This window comes from Crinia signifera, chromosome 3, assembly GCF_055691185.1.
Source record: "Crinia signifera chromosome 3, ASM5569118v1, whole genome shotgun sequence".
Classification (NCBI taxonomy): domain Eukaryota; kingdom Metazoa; phylum Chordata; class Amphibia; order Anura; family Myobatrachidae; genus Crinia; species Crinia signifera.
Genome location: NC_139219.1, coordinates 170,178,371 through 170,206,020, shown reverse-complemented (window position 1 = coordinate 170,206,020; position 27,650 = coordinate 170,178,371). Strand labels below are relative to the sequence as shown.

The 27,650-nt window shown below is 43.7% G+C and overlaps 1 protein-coding gene across 1 annotated transcript; it reads right to left on the bottom strand.

The window, feature by feature from the left end:
• Nucleotides 1-63: 63 nt before the first annotated feature.
• On the bottom strand, nt 64-27,453 carry SNX3 (sorting nexin 3). The gene is made up of 4 exons (XM_083176933.1): nt 27,170-27,453; nt 4,576-4,671; nt 2,596-2,720; nt 64-2,031 (listed from the first exon to the last, which is right to left on the bottom strand). Exons 1-4 carry the CDS (start codon nt 27,329-27,331, stop codon nt 1,926-1,928), a joined length of 489 nt encoding a protein of 162 aa, XP_083033059.1. The 5' UTR covers nt 27,332-27,453; the 3' UTR covers nt 64-1,925.
• Between the last annotated feature and the right edge of the window lie 197 nt (nt 27,454-27,650).

Here is a 27,650-nt window from a genome sequence, read left to right as displayed (position 1 = left end):
CCTGTGCAAAACAGCAAAATAAAGTCATTTACATGGAAAATGTAAATAAAACAAATAGAAAGCTCATATTTCCATACTTTTATTTTCAAAAAATTAGACGAGTCATATAAAGGTTTTTTATACTTGTATAAAGTAATTTCTTTGTAACATTTTTAATAAAGTCTTTTGCAAGCACTGAAGTATATTAATGTGTAGAGATTACACATTAAGATACAAAAGAACAGGGTAGCAGGTTTCAGCATAGTAAATTTTAATAGGACAATAACACAGCAGAAAAACTTTCATGAGATTCAAAGTTAGTGCTCGTTAGCTACCAAACTATTGCTAGACAGCTATGAATTAAACAGTAAGTGTGTAACTTAGGGCCCCATACACTAGTCCGACTTGCCCTAAGTACAAGTCAGACCAGTTTGCCCTTGAGCTCCCTCGGCAGGTCCCTGGGAGGCTCACTTACGATTTGGCACTTGATGTGCCATTTTCACATGTAAAAAAAAAAAAAAAAAAAAAAAAGCGATTTACCGATTTACTGCATGTAAAAAACTCCAGTGGCGCAGAGCATGTAGCGGCAGATGCCAGACGGGAAGCTCCTACTGAATATAAAAAAAAAAAAAGACTGGCTTGCCAGTTATTGGAGGAGAGAATTCTCTCAGCCAATCAGCGGCCTTCCAGTCTTTTCAAAATATCTATTTTTTAAAATTCAGCAGCCATTTCCCAACCCACCAGTCAGCATCTGCCGCTACATGCTCCGCGCCGCTGCCTGGACCTCTCCGTTCACGATGCCCGTACCCCGCCGCTACTCATAGGTGTGTGCCAGCGGTACTTTACCACTGGTACACACCTACGGATCAGACCAACACATCTTGGGTGCTAAAAAGCACCCGCGATGTGCCACTTATGGGTCCAACCCTATAGATTTTATGTGCAGCCCATCCGACCTCTTGTCTCCGATCGGATGCACACGGGACCGCACATCGGGTCGGAGGGGATCCGTCGGGATGGGGCGAAATCAGCCCAAATTGGATAAGTGTGGGAACCTTTAGATTTCTCAATGTAAAAAATAAAAAAACATCAATCCCACAAGTAGCATAACTGTCAAGGTGAAACGCTTTTGTGGCAAGAACAGAAAAAAGGCAACTACAGTGAGCAACAGTTACAATCAAACCAGTGATTAATGAAAAGTAACCTTGGTCCTCAAAACAAATACAAATTCATACAAATCCTCATCCGTAAAAAAGGCAGAAATTAGACCAGCCGCCACTTGAAAAATGACAAACTAGCTCTCAATAAGCTTCAGGAAACACAAGAAGAGAAGGGACATTCTACCGATAAACAGAGGACAAGAGAAATGACAGGCAAACACTGCAGAAGGTCTGACGTAAAAGGACTCAGAGAGGCTAATGACATGAAAGCTCCAAAATTCTTATTGTTACCAGCCTGTGAGAAATCCATAGAGTTAGGCTCTCTCTGGAAGACCTGAACACAACTGAATACAACTCAGTTAACACTACTATCATTCTATGGACCAAAAATTGCCTTCAATATTCAAGTTGAAACATGCAAACCTTTGTGAATGCATTACTGATCAAAGTTCAAATTTAAGATATTCAAGGACATCATAATAGTGCTAAATACACGTCCTATATACGATGGACTGGTCTGAATTTGGTTCAGGGAACATAAAGGTACAGTGCGAGATCATTACAGTTCAAATCATATGTTTTGGAGCCACAAAGCACCTTGCGATTAAGTGTATTTAATTATTTACTTTCGCAGCAAGTGGGCTGGATCCCAGAGTGGAAAGAAACAGCAACGATTTAAATGTAATATAGTAGTTAGTATGTTACTTATTACAGAAAATGGTAACATGCTGACGATATTCATAAAATAATTTTTAGAGTCATAAAATGTCACTTCTTTTCCAGTGGTTAAGCATGTCTTATTTTGGACGGTGTGTAGTTCTTGTCTATGATTTCATCCTGTAAAAACATGTGGAGGCACCGTTCATTCTGTGCCAAAGGGTGGCCGGCAACTCTGAAAGTGAAAAAAAAAAAGGAAAAAATGATAAAAAAAGGGAACTTGCACCCAGGAATAAAGCCGTGATCGCTGTATTGGTTCATTTCAGCAGAAATTCCTTTTCAATTGGCATTGCCTACTACTGCTAAAAGAAGGGAGCTTGTTTCAATGTGTAAGGTTCCATATGTTAAAAATGAATTATCCAAAAAGGTTAAGATGTTTCACATGAAACCAGTACCTATTCACAGTGACGTAAAGGATCAAGCCGACTATTAAATAAACTGGCTACATTCGCACCACTTAAGATAATACGACAATCTGCAATCAAAGCAAATTATCATCCAAGCTTTGTGAGCTGCATTGTTCCAGCAATAGGGCATATGTTGTACCGCGCGATCGATGGTATAACATGTAGCTATTTGTTTCAGCACCACCAATTTCAGAGGCAATCTGCATACATTAAGAGTGTAAGGTCAAAGATATGGTGCAAGGAGTAAGCTGTGCATCTCCACAACACAAACCTCTTCACACATTACAGCATAATATACTGGTACGACAGAAGATGCAGAGGATCACACTTACTTGTTTATAAATTGTTCGAGCCCTTGCTTTCTTTCCTCTATGAAAGAGTCATCAAAGATTCCTTCATCTCCTCTGAATGGAAGCTGACGAAAGAGAGCCTTCCCAGGTAAAGCTGGTACAACCACCTAGACCAAGCACACAGAATCCCCACCAGCATTTTAAACAACATTTTCTGAATAGATTGACGTGATCTAAACATTTAACTGTACATATCTGGCTACATTCTATTACAGTTTGTAATCCAAATAGTGTTGACAGTGCCTATGCTTTTCACAGGAACAATAATACTGAGTAGTATCACCGACACATCGGTATTAGATGAGGTTATTACTGCCCCATGAGTCTAAAGCAGGGGTGGCCAACCGGTAAGAGGTAAAGAGCCGAAAAATATCGGTAGTCAAGCTAAAGAGCCAACATCATGCGCGCGCCAAAGGCGCATACGCCAAAAAAAGGGGCGTAGTCTATATTGACCCCTTGGGTGGGTGTGATACAAATATGCCTCCAATAGTGCAGTGCCATATATACATATGCCCCCAATAGTGCCAGATACACATATGCCCCCCATGGTGCCAGGTATGCACCACACGGTTCCGGGTATGCCCCCACAGTGCCAAAAAGCTGGTATGCCCCCACAGTGCCACAAACTGCTATGCCCCCACAGTGCAAATTTCCCAGCAGCAGCACTCACCGTTGTTGCTGCTGCTGCCAGGCGGGATGAGGACAGTCTGGCGTCCCCCTGCAGTCCTCCTGTCATGTCACCGATGGGAGGAGAGCACAGCACACCGCGCGTCTCCTTCCCCCTCACTTCCCTGTGACTGGGCCGCCCACCAATCAAAGCTCTCTGGCCGGCTCCTGATTGGCTGCTGGCCCACGAGCTCTGATTGGCGGACGGCCCAGTCACAAGGATGCACAGTAAGGGGTAGGAGAGATGCGCGATGCGTGCTCTCCTCCCCTCAGAAGGAGAAGGGATTCAGGGAACCGGCAGCAGGAGGGACTGGGACAGACGGTGGGCGGCGGGCAGCAGGAGCCGCACTTTACAAGGGGGAGAGCCGCATGAGGCTCAAGAGCCACAGGTTGGCCACCACTGGTCTAAAGGCTCCCATACACTATGAGTTCTCCTATGGGAGAAGTCACATTCAATTCCCCTTCAGCTGTCTGGGCGTATGAACTTGGGGTCTGTCCTCCTCCCGGCGGATGGGAACAGGATCTCATGCAATACATTGCATGCAGAAGGGCTGCATGCAATCCTGTTCCCTGCCGCCTGGAGGGGGTCCGACCTCAAGATCATACCCGCAGCACATATGATCTCCAGGGCTGATCTGATTCGTATGGTGCCGCACATCGGACAAATGCTATTTTGGCCAATTTCACTGGACGATCCTCCAGAATCAGGTGAAATCAGGTCCAAATCGCATAGTGTATGGGGGCCTTACAGGTGCACACAGACAATATTTTAAGCGATATGCGCAATAACGATGATAGTCAACAAAATTTTAATGCATACTGTAATGTGTATGCACCATATCATTAATGATGCACGCATGTTGTCTGTACATGCAGCTCAATCTGAGGATATGTCCGGCCACTTCAGATTTCTCCATTTTACCTGCCTCTTAACCCCTTCAGTGGTAATCCAAAGAATATTCCGGGCTGTGGCTCAGTGCTCAGTCTGGCAAGCCCGGAAAATTCTCGCTATTGCCATGGTTTAGAGCCGGGCTGCGCTGCTGAGTTAATCGCTGAACTCACGCAGCTTCAGCGCTATCCGGCTCCCTCTCCACCGCCGTGCCTCCTCCTCACCCCGACCCCCTGGGGTCAGTGATATCAATGCTGAAAAATGGGGGGAAAAAAAGCAAAACCACAAAAATTCAGAAGCAATATTTAGCCAGCATTCCAGCAGCAGTTTGCCAGCCAGGCCCAAAAGTATATTGTAATGAAGACATTTTAAATAACAGACCTAAAAATTATGCAAATTTATCTTACCTTACTTTCCCTTTCAAGCTCACTTCTTAGCCACTCAAAGTCACTGTATCTTCTGCGGACACAAGACTCTTTCAATTTAAAAATGGGAAGGTTTGTCTATGAAAACAAAAACATGAGATATGATGGTATACATTTTACAGAACTTAAAAAATGAGCTAGATACAAATAGCAAAACATTAGAAAACTATATAAAATGTATTCACTGCAGATGTATTAAGCCTGGAAAAGTGATAAGTGTTAAGGGGAAGGTTATAATGCACCAGTCAATGAGCTGTTTAAAAAAAGTGTCAGTTAGGGGTTGATTGGCTGGTGCAATATCACCTTCCACTTTATCAGGCTTACCACATCTGCCCCAATGTGCTTTATGACTGATACACCTAACAAGATAAATATGTTGTATACGTACAGAGCTATCCCTACAAATGAATAGTTAAACGAGAGAAGTGCAAGACAAATATTGGTACTACAGTAGGTGATGTGAACATCGTTTTATATATGGAACAGCAGCACTCATTTGCCTGCAAAACTCTCTGGGGTTCTGAAGAATGACCTTGTAGGAGTCGTTGTTGTTACAGACTATCTGGTTCCTTAACGGTACAATAATGAGGCGTTGGTTGTTACAGACTAGTCTGTTCTCTGTAACAAGGGCCAGTCATGAAGTAAACATGAACTGTTCCTCTCTAGGCGCCGGTCCGAAGGGGGGTACCCTGACCTCTTCGATTGCCTCCTGAGCTCCAGCCTCTGTATGCCAGTTACTTACAGTGTATAAGCAGTGTTCGGAATATATAACACTAGCCGGTATTACCAGCACAGCAAACTCTTAGATGGCATTTTTGCCATCCCAGGAATTACAGTGAATGGATTTGGCTGCTTTGCGGTCACAGGACCATGTGAAAGCACCCGATCAGCTCTAGCATTTACTGATATTCTGGAGATTGCAAAAAGCCATCCAGGAGTTTGCGGTGTCTGTCAATACCAGCTAGTGTGAAATAGGCCTTAAGGTGCACTAGTGAATGGTTGTCAGGAGATGCCTTCTTCAATTCATATCAACTAAAAGGTGAAGAGCAGCAGATCTGCATGCGAGAGTGAAAAATATCAGCTGTAGTTATTGATCGGTTGACTCATTTTTTATTGAAACCTCTCACATGTTGCTGATCTTTCTGTGCTAAACTTTGGCCTTTGTCGCCTATTCCTAAATGAAACAATTATAGTGCAACACAATTATAGTGCAGGAGTTCCCAAACTCTTTTGAATCATGGCACACTAGAGCATCAAAATATTTTCATGGCACCCCTAGGCCAAATGCTTATCGAGAAATTCAGAAAAAAAAATATTAAATTAAGTACATTGTGTTTATATGTCACAGTTATCTGGTGAGGGACAGGATTTGCTTCTGTTTGCCCACATATATTATGATTGGCAGCCACCAGCACTGGTTTTGCCTGTTACATTGACCATAAATAATGTGAATTGATCCTGGTCCACCAACCCTAGGCACCCCTGCAAGTGTCCTGAGGCACCCAGTTTGGGAACCACTGCACTAGTGCAATATGGTGTATTGTAACCACTAGCCTTAAGAAAATGTCTGCTTTACCAATACCTTTGTTAAGTAATTTATGTATGGGTGTGTGTGTGGGGGGGCCTCAGTAATCAGTAACATGGCACTGACTATACCCACACAAAACTGCTCCCTGCTCCTCACAATAGGCCTGTGATCATTTTCAGCCCCAGGCCCATATAACCCGTAATCCAGCTTTGACTGTTGTGGTGTTCATGGCGAAAGGAAGGAGGAATCCATTTTGCCTATAAACACCTGCCCCTTTTTGAACAGATGCTTTATCTTCTGGTACAGCCTGTTATAGACAAATTCATAGCCAAGCCATTTTCTCTTCATTTCTTAATAATCAAATTCAAAAGTACTATGAGGAGTATTACAGTTAATTATATTTCAAATAACCCTTTCAATTTCATTAGAAGGAATCTATATATAGATATATATATAGAGATATATATAGAGATATATATATATATATATATATATATATATATATATATATATATATATATATATATATATATATATATATATATAGATAGATAGATAGATATAGTTATATATACATATACACACACACAATAAAAACTTAATAAAAATAACCCCAGCAAAGCTCCGGTAAAAAAAAAAAACCTCTGACTGATCTAGGAGTTTGTGACACTTCAAACTAACTTATTTGAGTCTGTGCACAATTTAAGCATTCCAATCAATTATCTGAAGAAAAAAAAAATGACTAAAGCTAAGGGGAAGAACATCTGATCAAGATCCATTTGAAGTAAATTAAACCAGTAATACAATATAAGAAACAAAAGTAAATGGATTCAAATTATAAGACATTTTGAAGGAGTTATTACATTTCCCAGCATTTAAGATGAGACTCGGAACCAGCACACCTCTTTATTAAGGGAGAAATCAAACTTGCACTTAAAAGAAATGCTTTATACAAAAATGCATAAGGGGTCACCAAGACCAGAGGATAAATCAGGTGTTATGAATGGTATCAGGTCTATCTGGTTACATCTTTATTAGCTTTTTACCCGACTTCAACTCCATACATTTAGAGTTAAGGCAGGGTGGTTTCTGCAGGTGATATTTTGCATTTCAAATTCACTCCTCTCAAATTACTTTACAAGAGGGGATTAGCTGCTCTCTTCTAGTGACCCTGGAAAGATCAAGCTTGTGAAAATGGTTTAGAAGAATTTTCGTACACATGGTACGGAAGTCTATAAAGTTAATCTTTGAAATAACAGATCAAGTTTACATGTACAATACACAGGGTAAAAAGTGCCAATTCATCTCATTTTACCATGCATTTTCCTCATTCTGAACTTTTGACATAATCATGGTGTAAAGAAAAAAATAAAAACTATTTATGAATCAAAAGGACATGAATATAATGGTTTGGGATGGTGGGGTTGGGAATAATAGTGCTTTTTAAAGCATGAAAATTTCCAGCTATATAGGTTTACATGGGGTAGAAAAATGGGTTAAATAAGAATGCGTGTGTATTTAAACATTACAAAGAGTCTCACTCTTCCATGGTCATGAACAGTGAATGTTTCAGTTAATGACCAAAATAATATCTACCTCAAACTATTTCTCAATAAATTATAGCAGGTTACATTTATATAAAAAAAGTTATATATACTGGTAAATGCAATTAAGCATACCTAATAACAAGAGACAGGATTATATGCATTTGCATATTTTGCCCATTCTCACTTGTTATTGCATATTTTACCTAAAATCTAGTGATGGTGCATATTTTAGGACCCACCACCTTTCCACCCACGAATCACAGCACCGATTTGCCCTCCTGCTGGCCAGGTACTGGTAGTGTGTGAAGGCCGGGCCAATATGTGCGCAGTGTGGGGGACATTGCTCTAGACTGCCAATCTATTTTAATAAAAGTCAGTCTGGGCGGGTTATGCCACAAAGCTCCTGAACCTTTGCCTGCCCCTGGCCTGGGACTTTGCGCCAAGAGAGAGACTTCTGCAGCAGAGGAGGTGGGCGGAATGATTGTGACATCACGCGACGCGTGGAAAGGTGTGGTATGACCACATTCACAGTCAGTGTTTATACTGCATGCAATGTAAAACATCCCAAAAATTCCAGAAATGCTAAAAACTTGGGTAGCACAGTAGCACGCACAATGATTAGCATTACTGCCCAACAGTACTGAAACCAGGGGTTTGATTCCATCCCGAGTTATAGCTGGGTAAATACTAGGCAATGTGTGTAACCAGCAGCATTGCATGTGGGAGGAGCCGGTATCAGCAATTGCATATACACTGGCCAATGCGAGCAACAACAGAGGATGCAGGGCCGACTAAGGAGGTCACCGATGGCGTGTGGGATCATGCAGTCGGCAACATAGCGGGTGCACACTAGGCTATGTGATACATATATCAGTCCAATTGAAATTGCTCTATAATGATTTTTAAATGTGCATATATTCCAGTTTCAGATAACGTAAAACTATTAACACTAATTTGCAAGTTCAAAAAAAAAAAAAACTTTCCTATCAATGCAACCCAAAAATGTCCCAAATCATTTCAAACATTAGTTTTTAGAGTAAATGACATGCTTATAGGTTCTATGTTCTTATTCAAAACCTTTACATTCTTCTTTGGGAAGGTGTCCCTGGGGCTGTAAATGTTGGCATCCCAGCACTCAGGATGCTGGCAGCCTGGATAACTGTCCCAGAATCACAACAGACTGGCACCGGAATCCAAACACAGCTCACAATGCCGACACCAGAATCTCAAATGTAAGTATGTCGGGTAGGGGTGTTCTCTGGGTTAGGTTTAGGCACTAAGTGGGTATAGTTATGATTAGGCTGCAGGTAGGGACAGGGGTTAGTAGACTCACCATTCGGGTGTCAGGATCTTGGCCATCAGCATGCCACTGTTGGTCTTCTGGCAGTAAGCATGGTAGGCGCCAGGATCACGTACCCAACTGCAGCCGGGAGAACTGCACCCTGTCATTTTACTATTAAAATAGGGATATTTCCAAACCTTTTCACCTAATTTCAAATGTAATCTTTTTTTGATTCACATCAAGCCATAGGTTTTATTAGAACATTCAAGCATAATATAAGAGCAAATTTATCAAAACTTGGGCCAGTTGTACTAAGCGTGAAAAGTGATAAAGGGGAAGGATAAGCAACCATCAGCTCCTAACTGTGATGTAAGAGACTGGGTTTAAAAATATGACAGTTATGAGTTAATTGGTTGATGGTTTTCCACTCTCTATTTTATCATCACTTTTCAAGGCTTAGTCCATCTCGCCCGTTATGGCACCGCAAATGGCTCCCTAGGAACTCTGCACTCAGCCATATGTAACCCTGTGTTTCCCCTGCCTTGTACATTTCACAGCAATCTATATCTGTACGGTCTCTGCTTATCTGTTGCCTGCTACGGCAACCAGTGGCGCCGCCGATTGCTGCCTAGGGCTATGGGCGGTTATATGTTCCCTGGGTGATAACTGTACTGTCTCTGCTTGTATTGTTACCTGCCTGACTGGCATATCATCTAGCGTGTACGCACTATGGGCCTGATTAAGTTCTGATAGTTTATCTGCAAATCTGCAATAAATGCAAGTAGATAGCCTCCACCCAGAGTGAAAACCTATGAGTGAATTGCAAAAATTCACGCTTAATCATGCCATATATCATTAATGACCGCCCCCTCGTTGTCTGTACATGCAGCCCAATCCTGACTATAATCGGGAACAGCAGCATGTTAAGCCCAGTGTCAGGCTGAATAAATGATAAAGTAAAGAGAGATAAATCAACTAATTAGCATCTGTCACTTTACAGGCTGTAATTGCAAAATGACAGCAGGAGCAGACTGGTTGGTAGTTTAATACTCTCGAAGGTTTAGTACATTACCTCTCAGTGTCTAAGGATTATGGGCCAGATGTATCAAGCTTTAAAAAGTGATAAAACGGAGAGTGATAAACAGCCAACCAATCAGATCCTACATGCCATGTCACAGGCTGGGTTTGAAAAATGGCAGGTAGAAGCTGATTGGCTGGTTGTTTATCACTCTTCATTTTATCACTTTTTGAAGCTTGATACATCTGGCCCTATATGTTTTTGCAGCTGTGCTAAAACAGCTAAAGAAATGGAAAAATTGAGCCACTGTCCATTATGGATGTAGATAATTTGAATAAGGGAAGGATTCAATGGCTTGCAATTGTTCACCTAGCCAAATTTGAACGACACCGCTGCACTTTACTGCAGCAGGCTCCCACTCAAAAGTGCATCTTACCCCATACAGTGACAAGCACTTGTGAGTCAAAACGGGTGAAAATTGAACAGAGAAAGAATGCAAATTGTTCTTTACAGTGGGTTTGTAAAGGCCCCCATACACTACTGCCATTTCTCAGTACAACCCCCCGCCAGCTTACTGGGAGGCAGGATCGCATACCGCCTTTTGCATACGATATATCGCATGCAATCTCTGCCAAGGCTGCAGAGCAGACAAATATTGAGTGCAGCACTTAAAATCTAGGGGCTCCGAACCGATGCGCATCACCGATGGATCGGATGTGAAACACAAGCAATTCAAAATTTATCATCCGATTTATCGTCCAGGTGCGTGGAAATTGGGGAAATCACAAAGTATATGGGGGCCTTAAGTTTATCAATGTTTCTATTCCTCGAAATCATTGATGAACCCTGCATATATTAAAAAAATTTTTTGCCTCAGTCATATCATAGCAAATTAATCTGTTTTGCAAAAGATGAATCTTATATGGCATCAGAGCCAGAACAATAAGAGATAAAAAAAATCATTTACATCTAGGATAACACCCACAAATATTAGTATCATGGGGCGTTAACATGTTGGGCAGTATGCAATAAGGCGGATTCGACCATTTTATATGGAAAATGTGTTTTATTTTCATGCTCGAAGGCAAATCTTTTTACTGAAAAAGTGATTCACCCTATTCAACGTGCACTATTCACCGACTGCGAACAGTGAATGACAAACAATTCGCTGTCTGATAGTCGCCGCAGCGAATTCGCTGCGGTTTTTCAATGTGATTCGCCGTGAGTGTATTCAATGATCAGATGGCGAATTACTTTCTAAGTGATTTTCGCCGTGTGTCACCATGTAGCAATCGCCATCTTTTTATGGTGAACTCAACTGTGATCTATTAAAATAAAGGTTATTTTTTATTATTATTTCGTGTCAAAAAAAAATAAAAAATGAATATATATATTCATTTATATATGTCCCCGGGAGCCCTCCTTCTCCCGCACAAGTGTCCGGCTCAGACAGGGAGGCTTCCATCTACCTGCCTGCCGCCGTCCCCTGCGGTTAAGAATCGCCGTCAGGAGCAGCAAGACCCTGCGGCGTTGATTAGGGCAACAGGGAATGCTCCAGCCCTACGGAACATGGCGACTGTGCAGCGAATCCTAAACAGGATTCGCTGCACATCGCGATAATTCTCATTGAATACTGCCCGTTAAATTTGCAATCATATCATTACATAGTGACCTGGTAAAATAGGTCACATTACATTTAAAAGCTAACCGGTTACTGAAAAACAAACAAACCCCTACTTCTGGCAGAATGCTTTAATACTGGCAATGCCATACAGGATCCAGTGTGGGAACATAAAACGGCATAGGAACAATACAACAAGGATTACAGCTACTTGCTATCAGATTTTCTGAAGTCCTCTTCATAGAAGGCCTGTTAGAACATTCTTTGTTTTGTTAAGGTGCATGACCAACTTACCATTTATTCTACTGCATAAGATGCTGCTTGATTTAGCTTTAAAGTCATACATAGTGGCTCATAATATACAAACAAACTGCTCTCTCTAGCTTTTATATAGTATTAAGAATTTGTAGCTGTAAATTACATGTCCCCAATATCCTTCCCACCCCTTTACAGAAAGGAAAACAGGGGTAAAGACACTAGAAATTAGAAGAGAGTCAAGTACCACTTTATATTGTCGCTAGCTGCTTTTTAGAAGCCAATGAACATAATGAATTATACTGCGGGACTTCTTTCATCCTGTTTTACTAGTCAGACATAAACATAAAGCTGCCTTGTTGCCATGGAGCCTACTTTTATGCTGCCATTTCAAGTAGGCCAAGGTAGCCTTGATACAGCTGGGTTTACATTTCCATTAAAATAGTTGTTTGAAAGTTTAAAAAGAATCTATTCACTTTGGCTTACTGTTTATTGCTTATGTTAATATCCAATTAACTTTCAAAAGGGCATCTCAATGCTGTGAGCATCAGAAGTGAGCTTGGGAAAACAAACAGAGAGAGGTGGAATATGCGAAGCAAGCAGCAGTGTTATAGCTGTGCAGCCTAACTACAGCATTCACTGAAAATGCTGTGCAAAGAAAACATTGGGTGTGCAACAGCAGGACTGAAAGCAAGTATAGTACCTGCACTCAATATACATGTGATGTAAATGGTAAAACAGGCAGATGGAAAAGGTAAACAGACTGGACACGTGCACTTTTTTTCCCCCCTTCTTACCTTGGCATACATACACTTATTTTGAACAAGTTGTTAAGGTTATCACTTAAAAAATATATATAACCAGACAATTCAACAGCAGGAGTGGCCAAACCTGTCCTCAAGATCTACCAATGGTGCATGTTTTCCAGGCAACCTGTGGATCTATAGTAGGGATGAATGCAGCAGGTTTTAAAATGTGACAGTTAGTAATGACCACAGCTATGTACCAGCTATTTAACCTGGAAAACGTGGACCGTTGGTAGATTTCGAGGACCGGTTTGGCCACTCCTGTTCTACAATAAAGGTCCATACACACTGGGCGACTATGCCCAGCATGTGTGGACAGCGACTGCGGGCATTGCTGCGAGGAAAGCGCTCATCTGCTGGTATAACCTGCAGATGAACGGATTTCCCGGCGATGTTGCAGGAGCGCGCAGCAGCGCTCATCGCCGGGTCATACACACTGGGCGGCTTTGAGCTGAAAGCCGCTCAAACCTGCTGTTTTGAGCGACTTTCAGCTCAAAACCGCCCAGTGTGTATGGGCCTTAAGCATTGCAACTATCAAATATCAATGACTGAATTCCTACACTGTTGATTATGCTTCCAAGCTCTTTAATAAGTCATTTATTTTGTAATGCACAATTTCTAAAGCTAATGAATAATCTTAAAACCTTTTAAGTATATGTGTGTACAGGTAAGTTGTTACAGAGATGAAGGAGTCTATATACCAATCTTTGGAGAGAGATAACGTACCAACTGGTCCGAACTTTATCTCAGTCTACTTTTGGCTCTCCCAAGGCCTAGCAAATAGTGCCTAAAGTATAAAATGCAGTATACAGAAAAGTTTACATATCTAGAGTAGCTTTTGCCCAATCTGTGACACCATACTGCATGGCCATAATTACAATGCCTATTTGATGCAATAGCCACTTCTGTTCGATATGTAAATTTTGCACGTTTAAAAAACAAAAATTGGTACTTGTGAGTTATCCGGGCGCCCGATTTTTGGTCGTATAGGCATCGCGTCGCATCGCATGGCATCGTATGTTAACCAAATGGCACGCGATGCGACGCGACGAGATCACCACCCGAACCCGATTTCGCATCGCGTCGCATCGTATGTTAACCAAATGGCATGCGATGCGACGCGACGAGATCACCACCCAAACCCGATTTTACATCGGGTACCATGTAAAGTGATCACGTCGCATCGCATGTTAACCATATGGCATGCGATGCGATAGCACCCGATTTTAGCAGGGCAAAACCCCCTGAAAGTGTCACAAAAAGTGACACAATGTCAGTCCCATCCCCATTGTCAACGCCACTCCACTATCAACGTGAACCCGAAGCGTGGCGAGCGCAGCGAGCCCGCGAGGGGCGGCGGTACGCGTCCTCCGACCTTTTCATGCCCTACTATCCACTAGGGCGTGGAGTGAGAATAGAATAGTGTGGCGAGCGCAGCGAGCCACCGAGCCCGAAGCGTGGCGAGCGCAGCGAGCCCCGCGAGGGGACACGGATACCTTCACAGGGAAGCGCGTCCCTTCGCGGGCTTCCCAGGTGTCCACGTCGCCATGGACACCTGGGAAGCCCGCGAAGGGACGCGCTTCCCTGTGAAGGTATCCGTGTCCGCTCGCCACGCTTCGGGCTCGGTGGCTCGCTGCGCTCGCCACACTATTCTATTCTCACTCCACGCCCTAGTGGATAGTAGGGCATGAAAAGGTCGGAGGACGCGTACCGCTGCCCCTTGCGGGCTCGCTGCGCTCGCCACGCTTCGGGTTTACGTTGATAGTGGAGTGGCTGTGAGCATCCAATATCATTCATCAATATCATTCATACCTGACACATTAAGGACAACTGAATTTAAGGGAATAACTGTGTAATTAACATATTATGTAACAAATTAAGAAATAAATTATAATAACAATCAATCACAAAGCACACAATAATCAATCACCATCATTATTTATCGAGCAAAGTGAGCGCATGTAAAATGCGGGCAAATGCGCCGTCTCCTGCCAGGCACTTTCGCCACACAAACTCCTGCATGTAGGAATCAAGGTGATGGCGGGCTGTGCCCCGCTGGCGTTTGTTGCGCCATTTTGCACAACCCCACAGTCTCTCAATGTTCTGGGTGTGTGCACCAGTCTCTGGGTCTACAAAGTTGTACCGATGGTTGACCCTCAAGTGGCTGTAACCAGCCCGCTCCAGTTCAGGAGTTTTATAGGCGCGCCAGCAATCACTGACTATTGTGCTGCCAGGTGCCACGTGCTCCACAATTGCACTGAGGAGAGTTGGTGCATCTCGCTTGGCAACTGCTAGCATGAAACAGTCCCCTGTCTCCCGGCACACTCCTCCGAACACCCACTGCTGTGGGAGAACTCTGCCAACATTGGCTTGGCGTTTCACATACAGTGTCTCGTCCACCTCCACTATCTGCCCTGGTCCTCCAATCTGTCGTTGAGGCTGTGCCATCAAATCACATTGGCATGCCTCCCGCATCAATGCGTTATAAAATATGGTGCTTTTGTTGCATATTTTCAAGTTCTTAGTACAGAACTCTATTGAAGTGAGTTCATCACACCAGCAGTAGATGAAACGCAGGATCGTCATGAACGGCAGCCTGCACCCAGGGTAGAATAGCGAGGCCCGCAGACTCTGTTTCTTCCCGCAACTTTTAATGTAGCACCGCCATTTGCGCTCCTTTATAGACAGGCGCATAGGGTGGCCATTAGGACAAGTGGCTGTAGAAGGAAGCAGCCCTTTGTCCTGCAGGAATACTACGGTCTCTTCTTCAGTTTTAGGGAGGCTGAAGATACCATCCACCAAAGCCATTTTGGGACAGGTGTAAGGGGGCAGGTGTAAGGGGCCAAATGGGGCAATATTGGGGCAAATGTCCAAAAATTCACCTCACTAATACACCAAGACTGTAAATCACTTGCTCTCTCTGTAAATCACTTTCTCTCTCCTCTGGAAACTACCTCACACTGATTTTCTTCCAGATGTGGCAGAGGGCGGGTTTAAAAATGGGCGGGAAGTGTTAACATCGCGTCGCGTCGCATCCCATCGTATACCATATAATAAGCGTACGATGCGACGAGATACGACGCGATGGCAAATCGCGTCGTATGCTTATTATAATGGCATGCGATGACCACATCGGGCGCCCGGATAACTCACAAGTACCCAAAAATTGAACGCAATATGGACTTGGTGGTTGGAATGAATGCCGCAAAGTGAGTAACTGGCAGTGATGCAGACAGATGCAAGCCCCAATCAGGACAAGACACTTTGGAATGGTTTGTAAGACGTGAACTGGAAAATATTTGGGGGAGGGAAAGTACTTGGATACAGTATTATTATCTAGAAGTATTGCACTTGTTAAAGAGGTAGCACAGTGCTCAAAGCAAGAACTATTGGCAAATGACTCAATGCTCAGTTTAAAAATCGTATTTTGCTATTTCTACTTTGCTGTAATTAGAGTAAAAATGACTGCAAAATAAAATCTGAAGGAATAGTTAGGACGTAAGCTTTACAACATGTGATACAGTTTGGGAAACACCTTATCTTGATTAGGTAATATGCACAATTAGTGCAGAGATGCCATCTGTTTCGGTCACCTGGTAGGGTTATTCCTTTAGGGTTCTGCTTGGGTAAGGTTTCTTGGTTGCTGCTAGAATATCTACTAGTCTCATACTGTTATCTAGCTATTTCATTAGCCAATACCTAAACCACATATTGTAAGTTTAAAGTTTATGTAACATAGCTCATTGTTAATTATATTTACTTTCTAATTCTATCTGCATTATCTTCCCCTCACACTTCTTTCTGCAATCTGCCTTCAGAACCTGTTAAGGAACTCAAGGAAACTATTTAACCCCTTCCCGACATTGCCTTTTTTGTTAACTTTTTTATTTTTTTTCCTCCTCGCGTTCAAATAAGCGTAACTTTTTTAATTTTCCGGCTATATAGACACATGAGGGCTTTTTTTTGCGGGACAAGTTGTACTTTTTAATGGTACCATTTACTATACCGTATAATATTCTGGGGAATCAGGAAATAATTCAATGTGGGGTAAAAAGAAAAAAAAACGCAATTCCACAATTTTGCGCTGGTTACGTTTTTTTTGGAGTTCATAGTTCGTTTAAAATGATGGGTTATCTTATTTCTATGGGTCGTTACGATTCCGGTGATACCAAACTTAAATAGTTTTCGATACGTTTTACCACTAAAAAAAAAATAGAAAATTCTACGGTTTTTCTAATTTGCGTCGCGTCGCCATGTTCTGCGGCTTATAACTTTTTTATTTTTCCACCTACGGACCTGGGTGAGGGCTCATTTTTTGCGGGCTGAAGTGTACTTTTTAATTAATACCATTATGGGATATGGGCGACTTTTTGATCTCTTTTAGTTATTTTTTTGGGGGTAGGCGATGCGACCAAAAAAACGTAGTTTTGGCGCTGGGAACTTTTTTCCGTTTACGCCTTTAACCGTGCGGGATAACTAATGTTATATTTTAATAGATCGGACTTTTAGGAACGCGGCGATACCAAATATGTTTATTTTTTTTATTTTTTATTTATTTTTATTTGTGAAATGGGGAAAGGGGGGGTGATTTGAACTTTTAATATTTTTTTTTTTTTTTTTTTTAACTTTATTTATTTTTATTTTTTACTTTTACTACAAGGCCCCCTAGTGTACTTGACCACTAGGGGGCGCGATCGCCTGTACTAGGTTCAGCCATAGAGCTCTATGGCTGAACATAGTGATTTTCAGCACTTCCTATTACATCCTGCCTCAGGCAGGATGTAATAGGAATGCTGACACGGCCAGCACAGGGGTCTACATTAGACCCCTGGCTACCATGGCAACCGATCGGCACCCTCCGATCTCGCCGCGGGGGGCCGCGATCGGCGCCGGAGGGGGGCGCCCCCCCTCCGATCAGCTATTTAAGCACTGCGGGCGCTTTGCCCGTGGTGCTTAAAGGGTTAAACGGCCACGATCGGCGAACTCGCCGCTCGTGGCCGTGAGAGCAGGTGCCTGGCTGTAATATACAGCCATTACCTGCTCTCTTTCAAGCCAGCTCACTCCGTGAGCTGGCTTGATTCCCCCGCAACCGACATATGACGTAAATGTACGTCATATGTCGGGAAGGGGTTAAAGAGTAGCTAGAGACCATCCAAACTGGGCCGCTATTAACCAGCAGTCAAAACACGATAGCTAATCATAGACAATCTTGAGAATGTTATTCCAACTGCTTTTCCTAGGGAACATGACCATTCTAATAGTAGGTCTGACTGGCTCATTCTCCACTAACTCACAATGGGATATTAAGCTTTTCAGTCCTATAACCAGCAGTAAGCCCCATAAACACTAGAGAAGGGGTAGCCAAAGCCAGTCCTCGAGAGCTACCAACAGTTAACCTTTTCCAGGTCTCTTCATAGAATCAAGTGAAGTAATTAGCTCCACCTGTGGATCATTTATAATGTGTCAGTCAGTAATGAGTGCACCTGTGTACCGGCAAGGTGATCTAGAAAACGTGAACCGTTGGTAGCTCTCGAGGACTGGAGTTGGCTACCACTGCACTAGAGTATATTGTGAAAGATAGATATCGCTCAGAAATAGGCTTCTGAGTGATATCTTTCACAATATTGTGAAGTGTGTATACGAATATAGTTAGCTAATGACACGGGGGAGTGTGCATAATCATTGATGTCTGCTGAAAATGCAGGTCAATTTGGGAAAAATGCCAAACCCGCATATTCAGCGGGTCCCAGTGACGTCGCTGATTAATATAGTGTACCAATATCGTTCAGCGTGTATGCACAATATCAGGACCCGCGGCTGATAATTATATTGTCTGCAGCCACTATAACCTAAGGTGTATGGGCCTTTATGCAAGGTATTATGAATAAAGTGGTCACAAACTTTATGAATATGTTAAGATATTGACCATCCACTTTGATTAATATCACATTGAGGATTAGTGGAGACATGCAGACCAACAATTAGACCATGTGTAAGACTCTTTTAGAGGTGACTGGACATATAGGAATTTTCTCAAACTTCCATTTGTACTGTGGAGCTTTCTAATGCTGTGTACACACGGGGGCGATAGGGGCTGAAATCGCTGGAAATATGGTCGCAGGCGACCATATTGCCAGTGATGGGCGTGTGCCCTGGCGATAAATCGCCGGGTGCGCTCTCCCGTTTTCAGCCCCATTCTAATCTCTGGTCGCAGGAGCTTGCTCCTGCGACCAGCTGATTACCTCTGTGGCACCGCCTGGCAGAGGTTCCCTTTCATCAGCGACCATCTCTGGTCGCTGATGAAAAGGAGAAACTGAGCAATATATTGCTCAGCCATATATTGCTAGCAATATATGGCTGAGCAATATATCTCCCCCGTGTTTACGGGGCTTAAGAATGTTCTTACAATTTGGAGAGTATTCAATTAGCAGGTAATTGCCGGCACCTGGACACAGGTCCCCACAGACTACAGTTCAGTGAAGTGTAGTCAAAATCCACAAAATTGTCACGCTGAAAATTAAAAAAACAATGATTCTGCAATTTGTGCTATCCGTGCGAGCCCTGATTTTTCAGCATGGGAAAAAGCCAATTGAATAGCTTTTCCCCACACCACCTGGATTTTGTCAGCAATTAACAGCTAAATAGCCCTTAAGGTGCCCATACACGCACCGATCCTGGTGGTGCGATCTGTGCTCATCACACAGTACAAAAAGTATGTGCTGCACACACCTTTTTGTACTTGCCTTTCATCGCATTGCATGCACAAGGCATGCGATGCTATTTTAGCCCATAACGCACACCGGGATCGGTGCGTGTATGGGCACCTTTAGCCTTTCTTTTCTGTATATGAATGTTGGATTGGGAACACCATCTTGGTGCTTGCCACTCCTGTAATATTGTGTTCAGTGGTTCAATCTTGGTATATCATGGCATTCCTATAGCTTGTTTATTGTAATCATAATTGGTCATACTCTTTTACAGTAAAATTACCGAGATTTACAACTTTGTTTTAGTAATGGACGCTGAAACCATATACTTTGATTTTGGGCTACACTATTAATTAACTATTTTTTTTTCTAAAAGCATTCACTGTAATGCCCGGTACACACCAGGATGATGGTGCTCGTGAGCAGGTCGTCACAGGAATGTACGACCCGCTCACGAGGTGACAGCGCCGCCGACCCGCCATGAAAATGCGGCTGATGTGATCGCGATCTGATCACGACCCCCACCCACTGCAATAGTCGGTTCTGAGTACCTACCAGCAGCAGGAAGGATCTCAGAAAAGACCGACCAGCGGGGCCGCACATCGGATCGGGATCGCATCAAAAGGACACTGAAATGGCCCAAAACATGGACAATTTACATACAATCGGCCGAGATTGTATCTAAATTGACTTGTTTTGGGCCAGATCGTCCTGGTGTGTACCCCACATAAAGATTGGTAAACTTAATGATTGTCAGCAGCCGATGTTTACTATATCAACAGTGCCATGGGAGAACTAGTACAGAGACATCACCCACACCTGCTCCCTTACTGATGATATTGTCAGATTGACAGGGTGGGTTGCACAGGAAGAATAATGTGGCGTTATTGGTACAAGAACATATCGGCATATGATGGAGCCATATTGGACCCCATCACTGTGCCCTTACATTGAAGAAAAACATTGTCAAATAAAAAAAAAAAAATTATTCTTAAAAAGAATCACTTCGATAAGATGAACTCGATGGGTGGACAGCTAGATAGTTGGGGCTGGAAATTATAGTTTGCCTGACAGCCTCTATACCTTCATTGTGTTCAATGTTGATATATAAACTGGTGACATCAAGGGTCACCAGTATAAAGTTCAAAGATGGTTGACCAGGCCTAATGAGCTTGTTCCAAAAAAAAAAAAAAAAAAAAGGGTTGTGTTTTTCAAGTAGTAAGGGCTGCTCTGCATGACCGGCTGTAAAAAATAATCAACATATTGTGAAATGGGCTGGGTAATAGAACAAAGTGATGAAATGATAGGCCTCCCTGGAAAAATATAAAAATCTATGGTATCCTAGGGAATTCTTGAGTAAGAAATTTTGGTACTTGTTTCCTAGACGCTATATTAAAATTGTACAGTTTGGGTCTTAGGACCCGAAAATCTGGTCCCATCGCATCCCTTAATTAGTGGTATGCGATGGCATACGATGGGCGCCGTGCTAGGAAACAAGTACCGAAATTTTAAAGTACTTTCATCTATAAGCAAACCCAACTGTAGGATACCAACAATCTCTCTAAAAACTATCAGTAGGATAAACAATTGGCATGCATAGATCGTCCATCAAGAAAGCTCTACTTAAGGTTGAACTTAATACACCCCGTGGCTAGACATTTTGCTACTTGTGATCACACTTAAGGATTTTAAATTTATGCCCATCGAATATGAAGCGAGGTGGTAATAGGCATAAACAATTATTGAGACGTAAATGCTATTGGATATACGAATTGGACACACTTAGCCCTAGTGGCCTTAATGAGGAGTTTTCAAATTGCACCATTTATATGATTAGTGCATAGGCTATAGGTAGTGTGACCCCATTTAGAGGACAATTTACTTCTATGTTTTGTATATTTCCCCTTTTGCTTATATATTTTTTGTGTTTGTATTTGATTATGTTCTGGTTATTGGTGTCCTCCTTTAATTGCCGCTGTTATTTTACACAGAATGGTGTTTTGTTTGCTGTACGATGCCATGGTAACCGGGCTGTCTTGTATAGCGTGACAACTTTCCTTCCCCTGGCTGGGGACGTGGCGCAAGGGTTCCAGGTACGGCGTCATTTCCGCTGCGCCACACCCGGTGTTTAGGTCCCAGTTCATGGGGTGGAGTGAAGTACGACATGTGGTGAGTGCACGCCCTCCAATACAGGTGGGCTAATCATCCTTTTCTATTTAAGGGCTCAGTGTTCACATGCAATATTTATCTTAGATTAGCTAGGTGAGCTATAGATTATATTTGCAAGGCCTTTCTGGATATAACTGATTTTTCAATAAATTATATAACATGAGGTGTCATGGCCAGAAGCTCTGTAGTTACAGTCATAGGCAGCAAATACCCATTCTAAAAATAGAATTGTGGAATTTCTTTATGAAGAGTCATTGTTGTTCAGTAGTAAATTGGGATCTGATTCAGAGGGTGTCTGATGGTAAATCTGAAGTATTGGAGTAGAGTTTTGAAGATGTAATTCGCTCTGGAGATATAGGGGGGTATTCAATCTAGGATCACGGCTGTCGATCCCTGCCGACAGCCATGATCTTGGCCCATTTGCGGTCAGCCCGACAGCTGAACGACAGGCGGGATTCAATGTCCTGGCTGCCGATCGGCGCAAAGGGGGCGTGGCCGCGAAAACGGCTGTGGATTGTCGATCTGCGGCCGGGATCGCGACAATCCACAGCCGTTTTCGGCAGAAGGGGCCCGACAGCTTCTAAAGTCGGGCCCGTTCTGCCGTGATCCCGCTTCAATGCTGTCGCTAAAGACAGCATTGAATAGGGAGCCGCTGCTATTTCCCATGTCGGAAATAGCAGCTGCACATTGAATACCCCCCCCCCATAGAAATAGTTATTTTAGCAGAAAGAAGTAAACGTTTTAAGCGCTGCGGAATATGTATGCGCTATATAAAGAAACGGTTAATAATTACATTTCCACTTGTTCCTAGTGAAGTCTCCAAGGGACTCAGGACAGTAGGGCCCTTATTCTGGTTCACTCACAAAGGCAAATTCCTTCTCAAATGGACAAAACCATGTGCACTGCAGGGGGGCAGATGTGACATGTGGAGAGATAATTAGATTTGGGCGAGTTATTTTGTTTCTGTGCAGGGAAAATGCAGACTGCTTTATTTTTACACTGCAATATAGATCTCACTTTGAAGTAAAACCCCAACCAAATCTAATTCTCTCTTCACATGTTACATCTGCACCCCCCCCCCCCCCCCCCCATTTTATTATCACGATAAGCAAGTGCGACAAAGTATCCAAGATTCAGGAGTGTTGGAGGTGTTCATTTCCAGGTCAAATAATCTCCAAGGATATTTACGAAATGTTTTATAACCCTGATAGGCCATTTTAGTAAACAGAGTATTGTCATTCGGGCATAACTGGGTGAGCTGGTTATTGCAGGGCACTTAGAAGGTTTAGCAAAGAAAGGAAAAATGTAATGTAATGGAGGCTGATATAGCGCAAGTTATGCAATTCCTGAATGATGAGTTTGACAAACGTTATGCCATTTCAACCATTAGATTGTGTTACCATCACCGACCACCCCCCCTACCCCCCAATTGAAAGAAGGGAGGAACTACATATATTGGATCTGGTGACAGCAATATCCAATTGGAAAGAACAAGAGAGTTCAAAAGGACTAAACGTCTTTGCCATTCCAGTAGAAAGGTTGTGAGCCTATAAAGCAAACTATCGCAAGATTAATTAAAGAACGGATTATGTTTGTTACCGATAAGAGTAGTTGGGAAGTTCCAGAGAATATTCAGGCACACTCGACAATGTCAGTGTCCGTTTCACAGGCCAAGAAGGTGCACCTGTCAAATAAGGACATTTGTATGGCCGCCACATGGTCATCAGTGCATACTTTGGACTTTGCTAATGACCACAAATTCAGGTCTTGGTATAAATAAATGATTAAAGTAAGACTGCTAAATGTGTGGATTATGGTTGTCCCTGCCATGCAATATGCTTTGGTATATCCAACAGTAAGGGATGCCATGAAATGGGAAAAAAAAAAAAACGCATACTATACTATAATTCTTTGAAAATCCCCATGGCAGCCCATAAATTGCCTTCCCTGTGTTATTTCCAGGATCGTGTATATGAATACACTCAAAAAACAAGGGTGGAAGTAGAGTACAACTCTATACCTAGATTGGGCAGATCCAATAGGAAAAAAAAGCATCCTGTCTACATTGGGGGAATGGGATATTAACCCAAAATAAGGGCTGCCATGAACTATTTCAAAGAAACTGAATTATTGCAAGTATAAATAGGCTGTTTTTTTTATTTTTTTTTAGTATTATCTGTTTTAATCCTATTAGTTTTCCTCCTTCTGTTGGGATAAGATATAAATGGCAGAATAAATCATCCAGAGGGAGAGCATCCTGTAACCAGTCATCTAGGTGTGTACCTGATTTTGAAATAAACAGGTCTGTTTGCTCTTCCTTTCTAGAAGCCTCCAAATCTTGTTTTTGTGCTTGGTGTGAATGTGTTTTAGAATATTAATTTCGGTACTTGTTTCCTAGCACGGCGCCCATCGTGGTACATCGCATGCCTTAAGTTAAGGTACTTAAGGCATGCGATGGACCCGATTTTCTGTCTTTAACTGGCTCAATTGCCGGTAAAAAGACAATGCGATGCAACCGACGCGATCAACGTGATTTCCCCATAGGGAACAATGTTAAAGTGAAAATCAGGTTGATCGCGTCCGTCGCGGGCCATTATAATGGCCCACGATGCGATCAACCCGATTTCACATAGGTGACAATGTTAAATGGGCCAATATGGCCCATTTAACATTGAATATGTGTAAAAAGCATGTTTAATGCCCCCCCCCCCCCAATTTTAAACGCCACCCCGCTACTGACGCCAACCCGAAGCGTGGCGAGCGCAGTGAGCCCGCAAGGGGCGGCAGTACGCGTCCTCCGACCTTTTCATACCCCTACTATGCACGTCGGCGTGGAGTTGAGAATAGAAAGTGTGGCGAGCGCAGCGAGCCACCGAGCCCGAAGCATGGCGAGCCCCGCGAGGGTACGCGGATACCTGTGAAGCCCGCGATGGGCCACGATACCTGTGAAGGTATCCGCGTCCCCTCGCGGGGCTCACTCACCACGCTTCGGGCTCACCACACTTTCTATTCTCAACTCCACGCCGACGTGGATAGTAGGGGTATGAAAAGGTCGGAGGACGCGTACCGCTGCGCTCGCCACGCTTCGGGTTGGCGTCTATAGCGGGGTGGCGTTAAAATTGGGGGCCATTTCAAACATCAGGGGGGTTTCTATTACAATGGGGTGTTTTGGGTAATTTCACATTAAAATTAATGCAAAATCGCGTCGATCGCATCGCATGCGATTTGGTTGGCATGCGATGGACGCTATTTTTCCGACGCGATGCTCACAATCAAAATAGGTGGCGCCGTGCTAGGAAACAAGTACCATAATTTCCTCTTAACTGCTTCAACTCTACAGTGTAGTTAAAATTGGATACCTGTGTGTTGTTTAGTAATATAGTTTATATTATATGATATATTATTGTCAATACAACTTAAGGGGCATACACATGTGGTCATTTTCACTCCATTTCTAAGTGATCTGAGAAATGGAGAATTAATCCCTCTGTGCGTACAATCCCTGGCGACAGCGATGCGCATGATTGCAGGGCTTTGCATTTAGACAATAAGCAAAGCCCCATTCCGCACAGATCGCTCAGCACACATTACGGGGTGCATCGCTTGTGCTTAAGCACGTAGCTAATCCTCTCTGCACCCATCCCCCTTTGTGTACGGGGCTTTAGGAGTCAATTCTATTAGATTTGCCCCACCGATACAAGTTGGAGGGCTGCATACCAAAATGTGAGTCAGGGACTCTGCTGCAAAGGGAGGGAGGGAGGGAATGTAACGGGAAGAGATAGTTTCCTTGGAGGAAACTCCTATCATGCTGATCGAATAGATTTTCATATTTTTTGCAGTTGTACTTCCCACATGTATTAAGACACATACATGCACTGTGTTTATACAAACCAACGCTGCCCCCCCCCCCCCCCCCCCCCCTCTACCTGTGCTAGAGAGTGAATGCACAGAAAATAACTTAAATTAAGGTATATATGGCCAGTTGGATTCACATTCACAAGATAAAATTCAGCCCATGAACGCAATCATATAATGCTATTTCGACAACAAACAAAATTTGGAACACAGAACACTGAGAAAATGGAGTTTATAAACTTTTACTCTAGAACACTGTTTTCACAAACTGTGGGCACGACTCCATGCTGCTGATGCCTCTAATCTGTCCATCAGTGATCCAAGTAGTCTGAAGTAACAGACAATTCAACTGATTTTTCAGACTCCTCACATCACTGGCTTAGAGATCTGGGGATTCATCGGGCAGCACTGCCTCCACCCCAGTACTTTGCCTTTTCCTGTCCCAATGAGCAGCTACTGCTGGCATCACTGCCACATGCAGGTTACACTCCTGGCTGTCAGTAAGGGCACTCCCAGGTCCTGAGGCATTGGAGTGGCAGGAAATTTGCACATGAAACAGGCAGCCAGCACTTAAAAGTCAGTGAAGAATCTCTTGTAAATAAGTGCAGCAATAGGGGGTCAATAGCAGGTGTGACCATTCTGCGGTAACTTGCTGGGGTCCGGTTATAGTTTTAACTGTCTGATAGTTTCCAGAGGAAGAAAAAAAAAAAAGTTTGAGAACCCCTGCTATAAAATAATTACAATAACTTAGAAATTTGAGGAAGCACCTGAAAAACTAAATGCTATCAGTGTAGCAAGCGTAACTTACATGGCCCATGACAGCTGTATTGCCTAGTGCTACAGTATCTGGACACCATAAAGCCCCGTAAACACTAGGCGACTTTCATGTGAAAGCCAGTTTTCTCGTCTAAACGGGTTTCAGCATGAAAACCGCACAGTGTGTATGGGGCAGCGATGAATAGTGAACGCTACTGCGTGCTCCCGCATCGATGCTGGCCGACGCTCATCTGCTGGTATTGCTAGCAGATGAGCAACAGGGTGGACGCTTTCTTTAAGGTCCATACACACTGGCGACTATTCCCAGTGTGTATGGACAGCGATGATCACTATCATCGCTGGGGGGAAAGCCGCTCAGTGCATACACACTGAGCAGCTTTCCTCCTGCCCGGCGCTGTCAGTGGGGAGAGGACTGCTTTGCATAGCGCAGCGCTATGCAAAGCCGTCCTCAAAGCTGCTCATCTGCTGGTATAACCAGCAGCACTCTCCGCCAGGGCGTACACACTGGGCGGCTTTGAGCTGAAAGCCGCTCAAACATGCTGTTTTGAGCGACTTTCAGCTAAAAGTCACCCAGTGTGTATGGGCCTTTAGCGCCCTGCTATGGAAAGTCGTCCATCCCGGGACTGGTTGGGAAGGGGGGAACGCTCCTTGTGTATGCACGGTGCGTTTTTCAGCCCAGCTATTTTTCCCATCAATCGACCTTAAGGGAGCACAGCTGATGTGTCAGCTGCTGCATTAGGTTCTTTCAGAAATGACTGCTCGTGGGCACATTGCCCTGTTGCGGGATTCGCACAGCACGCGTGGGGGCCACCAGAGATTAAACAAAATCTATACACCCAGCCGGACAGGTCAGCAGCACCCGTAACATCTATGTAGAACACCCAAGACATGCAGCAGCTACTATGAACCCACCCTCCCCTGGCTCTGCCAGAGGATTCCAGCCCCATCCATGAGCCATGGTGGCGATCTACACGCCACAGTTCTTTTGGGGACACCTCTGGAAAGTCTCACCTTCAGCCGGACCTCGTAGGTAGTATAACGGGTCCGGCCCACTCCCACCGTGTGGGGGCTGCCCACCTCGATCTCCAGGAAATTGCTTGGGGGCCCGTACGCGTCATTCAGGTTCTGCGGCTTACTGTGCAGCCGGCGTGTGTCCACTACTGTCTCTGCCATGTTTCGCGGACTAGAACGAAGCGACCAACGGCCCAGGCGGAGCGAGTCCCGTTCCGACCCGCGACTGCCGGAAGTGGCGGCTGTGGTGGGTCAGGTGACAGGGGAGGAAGGCGCGCTCGCGAGCTGAAACCGAGGCCGCGCCTGCCCTTCTACAGGAGAGGAAATCTGATGGCGCGTGCGCGCGAGAGAGAGATCACGTGTTGCTTGTGAGACGTACCGGTCTGCGGCCAGTGCTGCACATAGTTGCCAAGTCAGCTTACAACAAACGGATATGGGCTTGTTATTTTTGTGAGCTGCTTATATTTTTTTTAGGATTGCT

Coding starts and splice junctions, on each gene's coding strand:
- SNX3 (XM_083176933.1), bottom strand. CDS start 27,331: ATGGCAGAGACAGTAGTGGACACACGCCGGCTGCACAGTAAGCCGCAG. Junction 4,672..27,169: donor CCTACGAGGTCCGGCTGAAG/GTGAGACTTTCC, acceptor TTGTTTTCATAG/ACAAACCTTCCCATTTTTAA. Junction 2,721..4,575: donor AGCTTGAAAGGGAAAGTAAG/GTAAGATAAATT, acceptor TGCTTGGTCTAG/GTGGTTGTACCAGCTTTACC.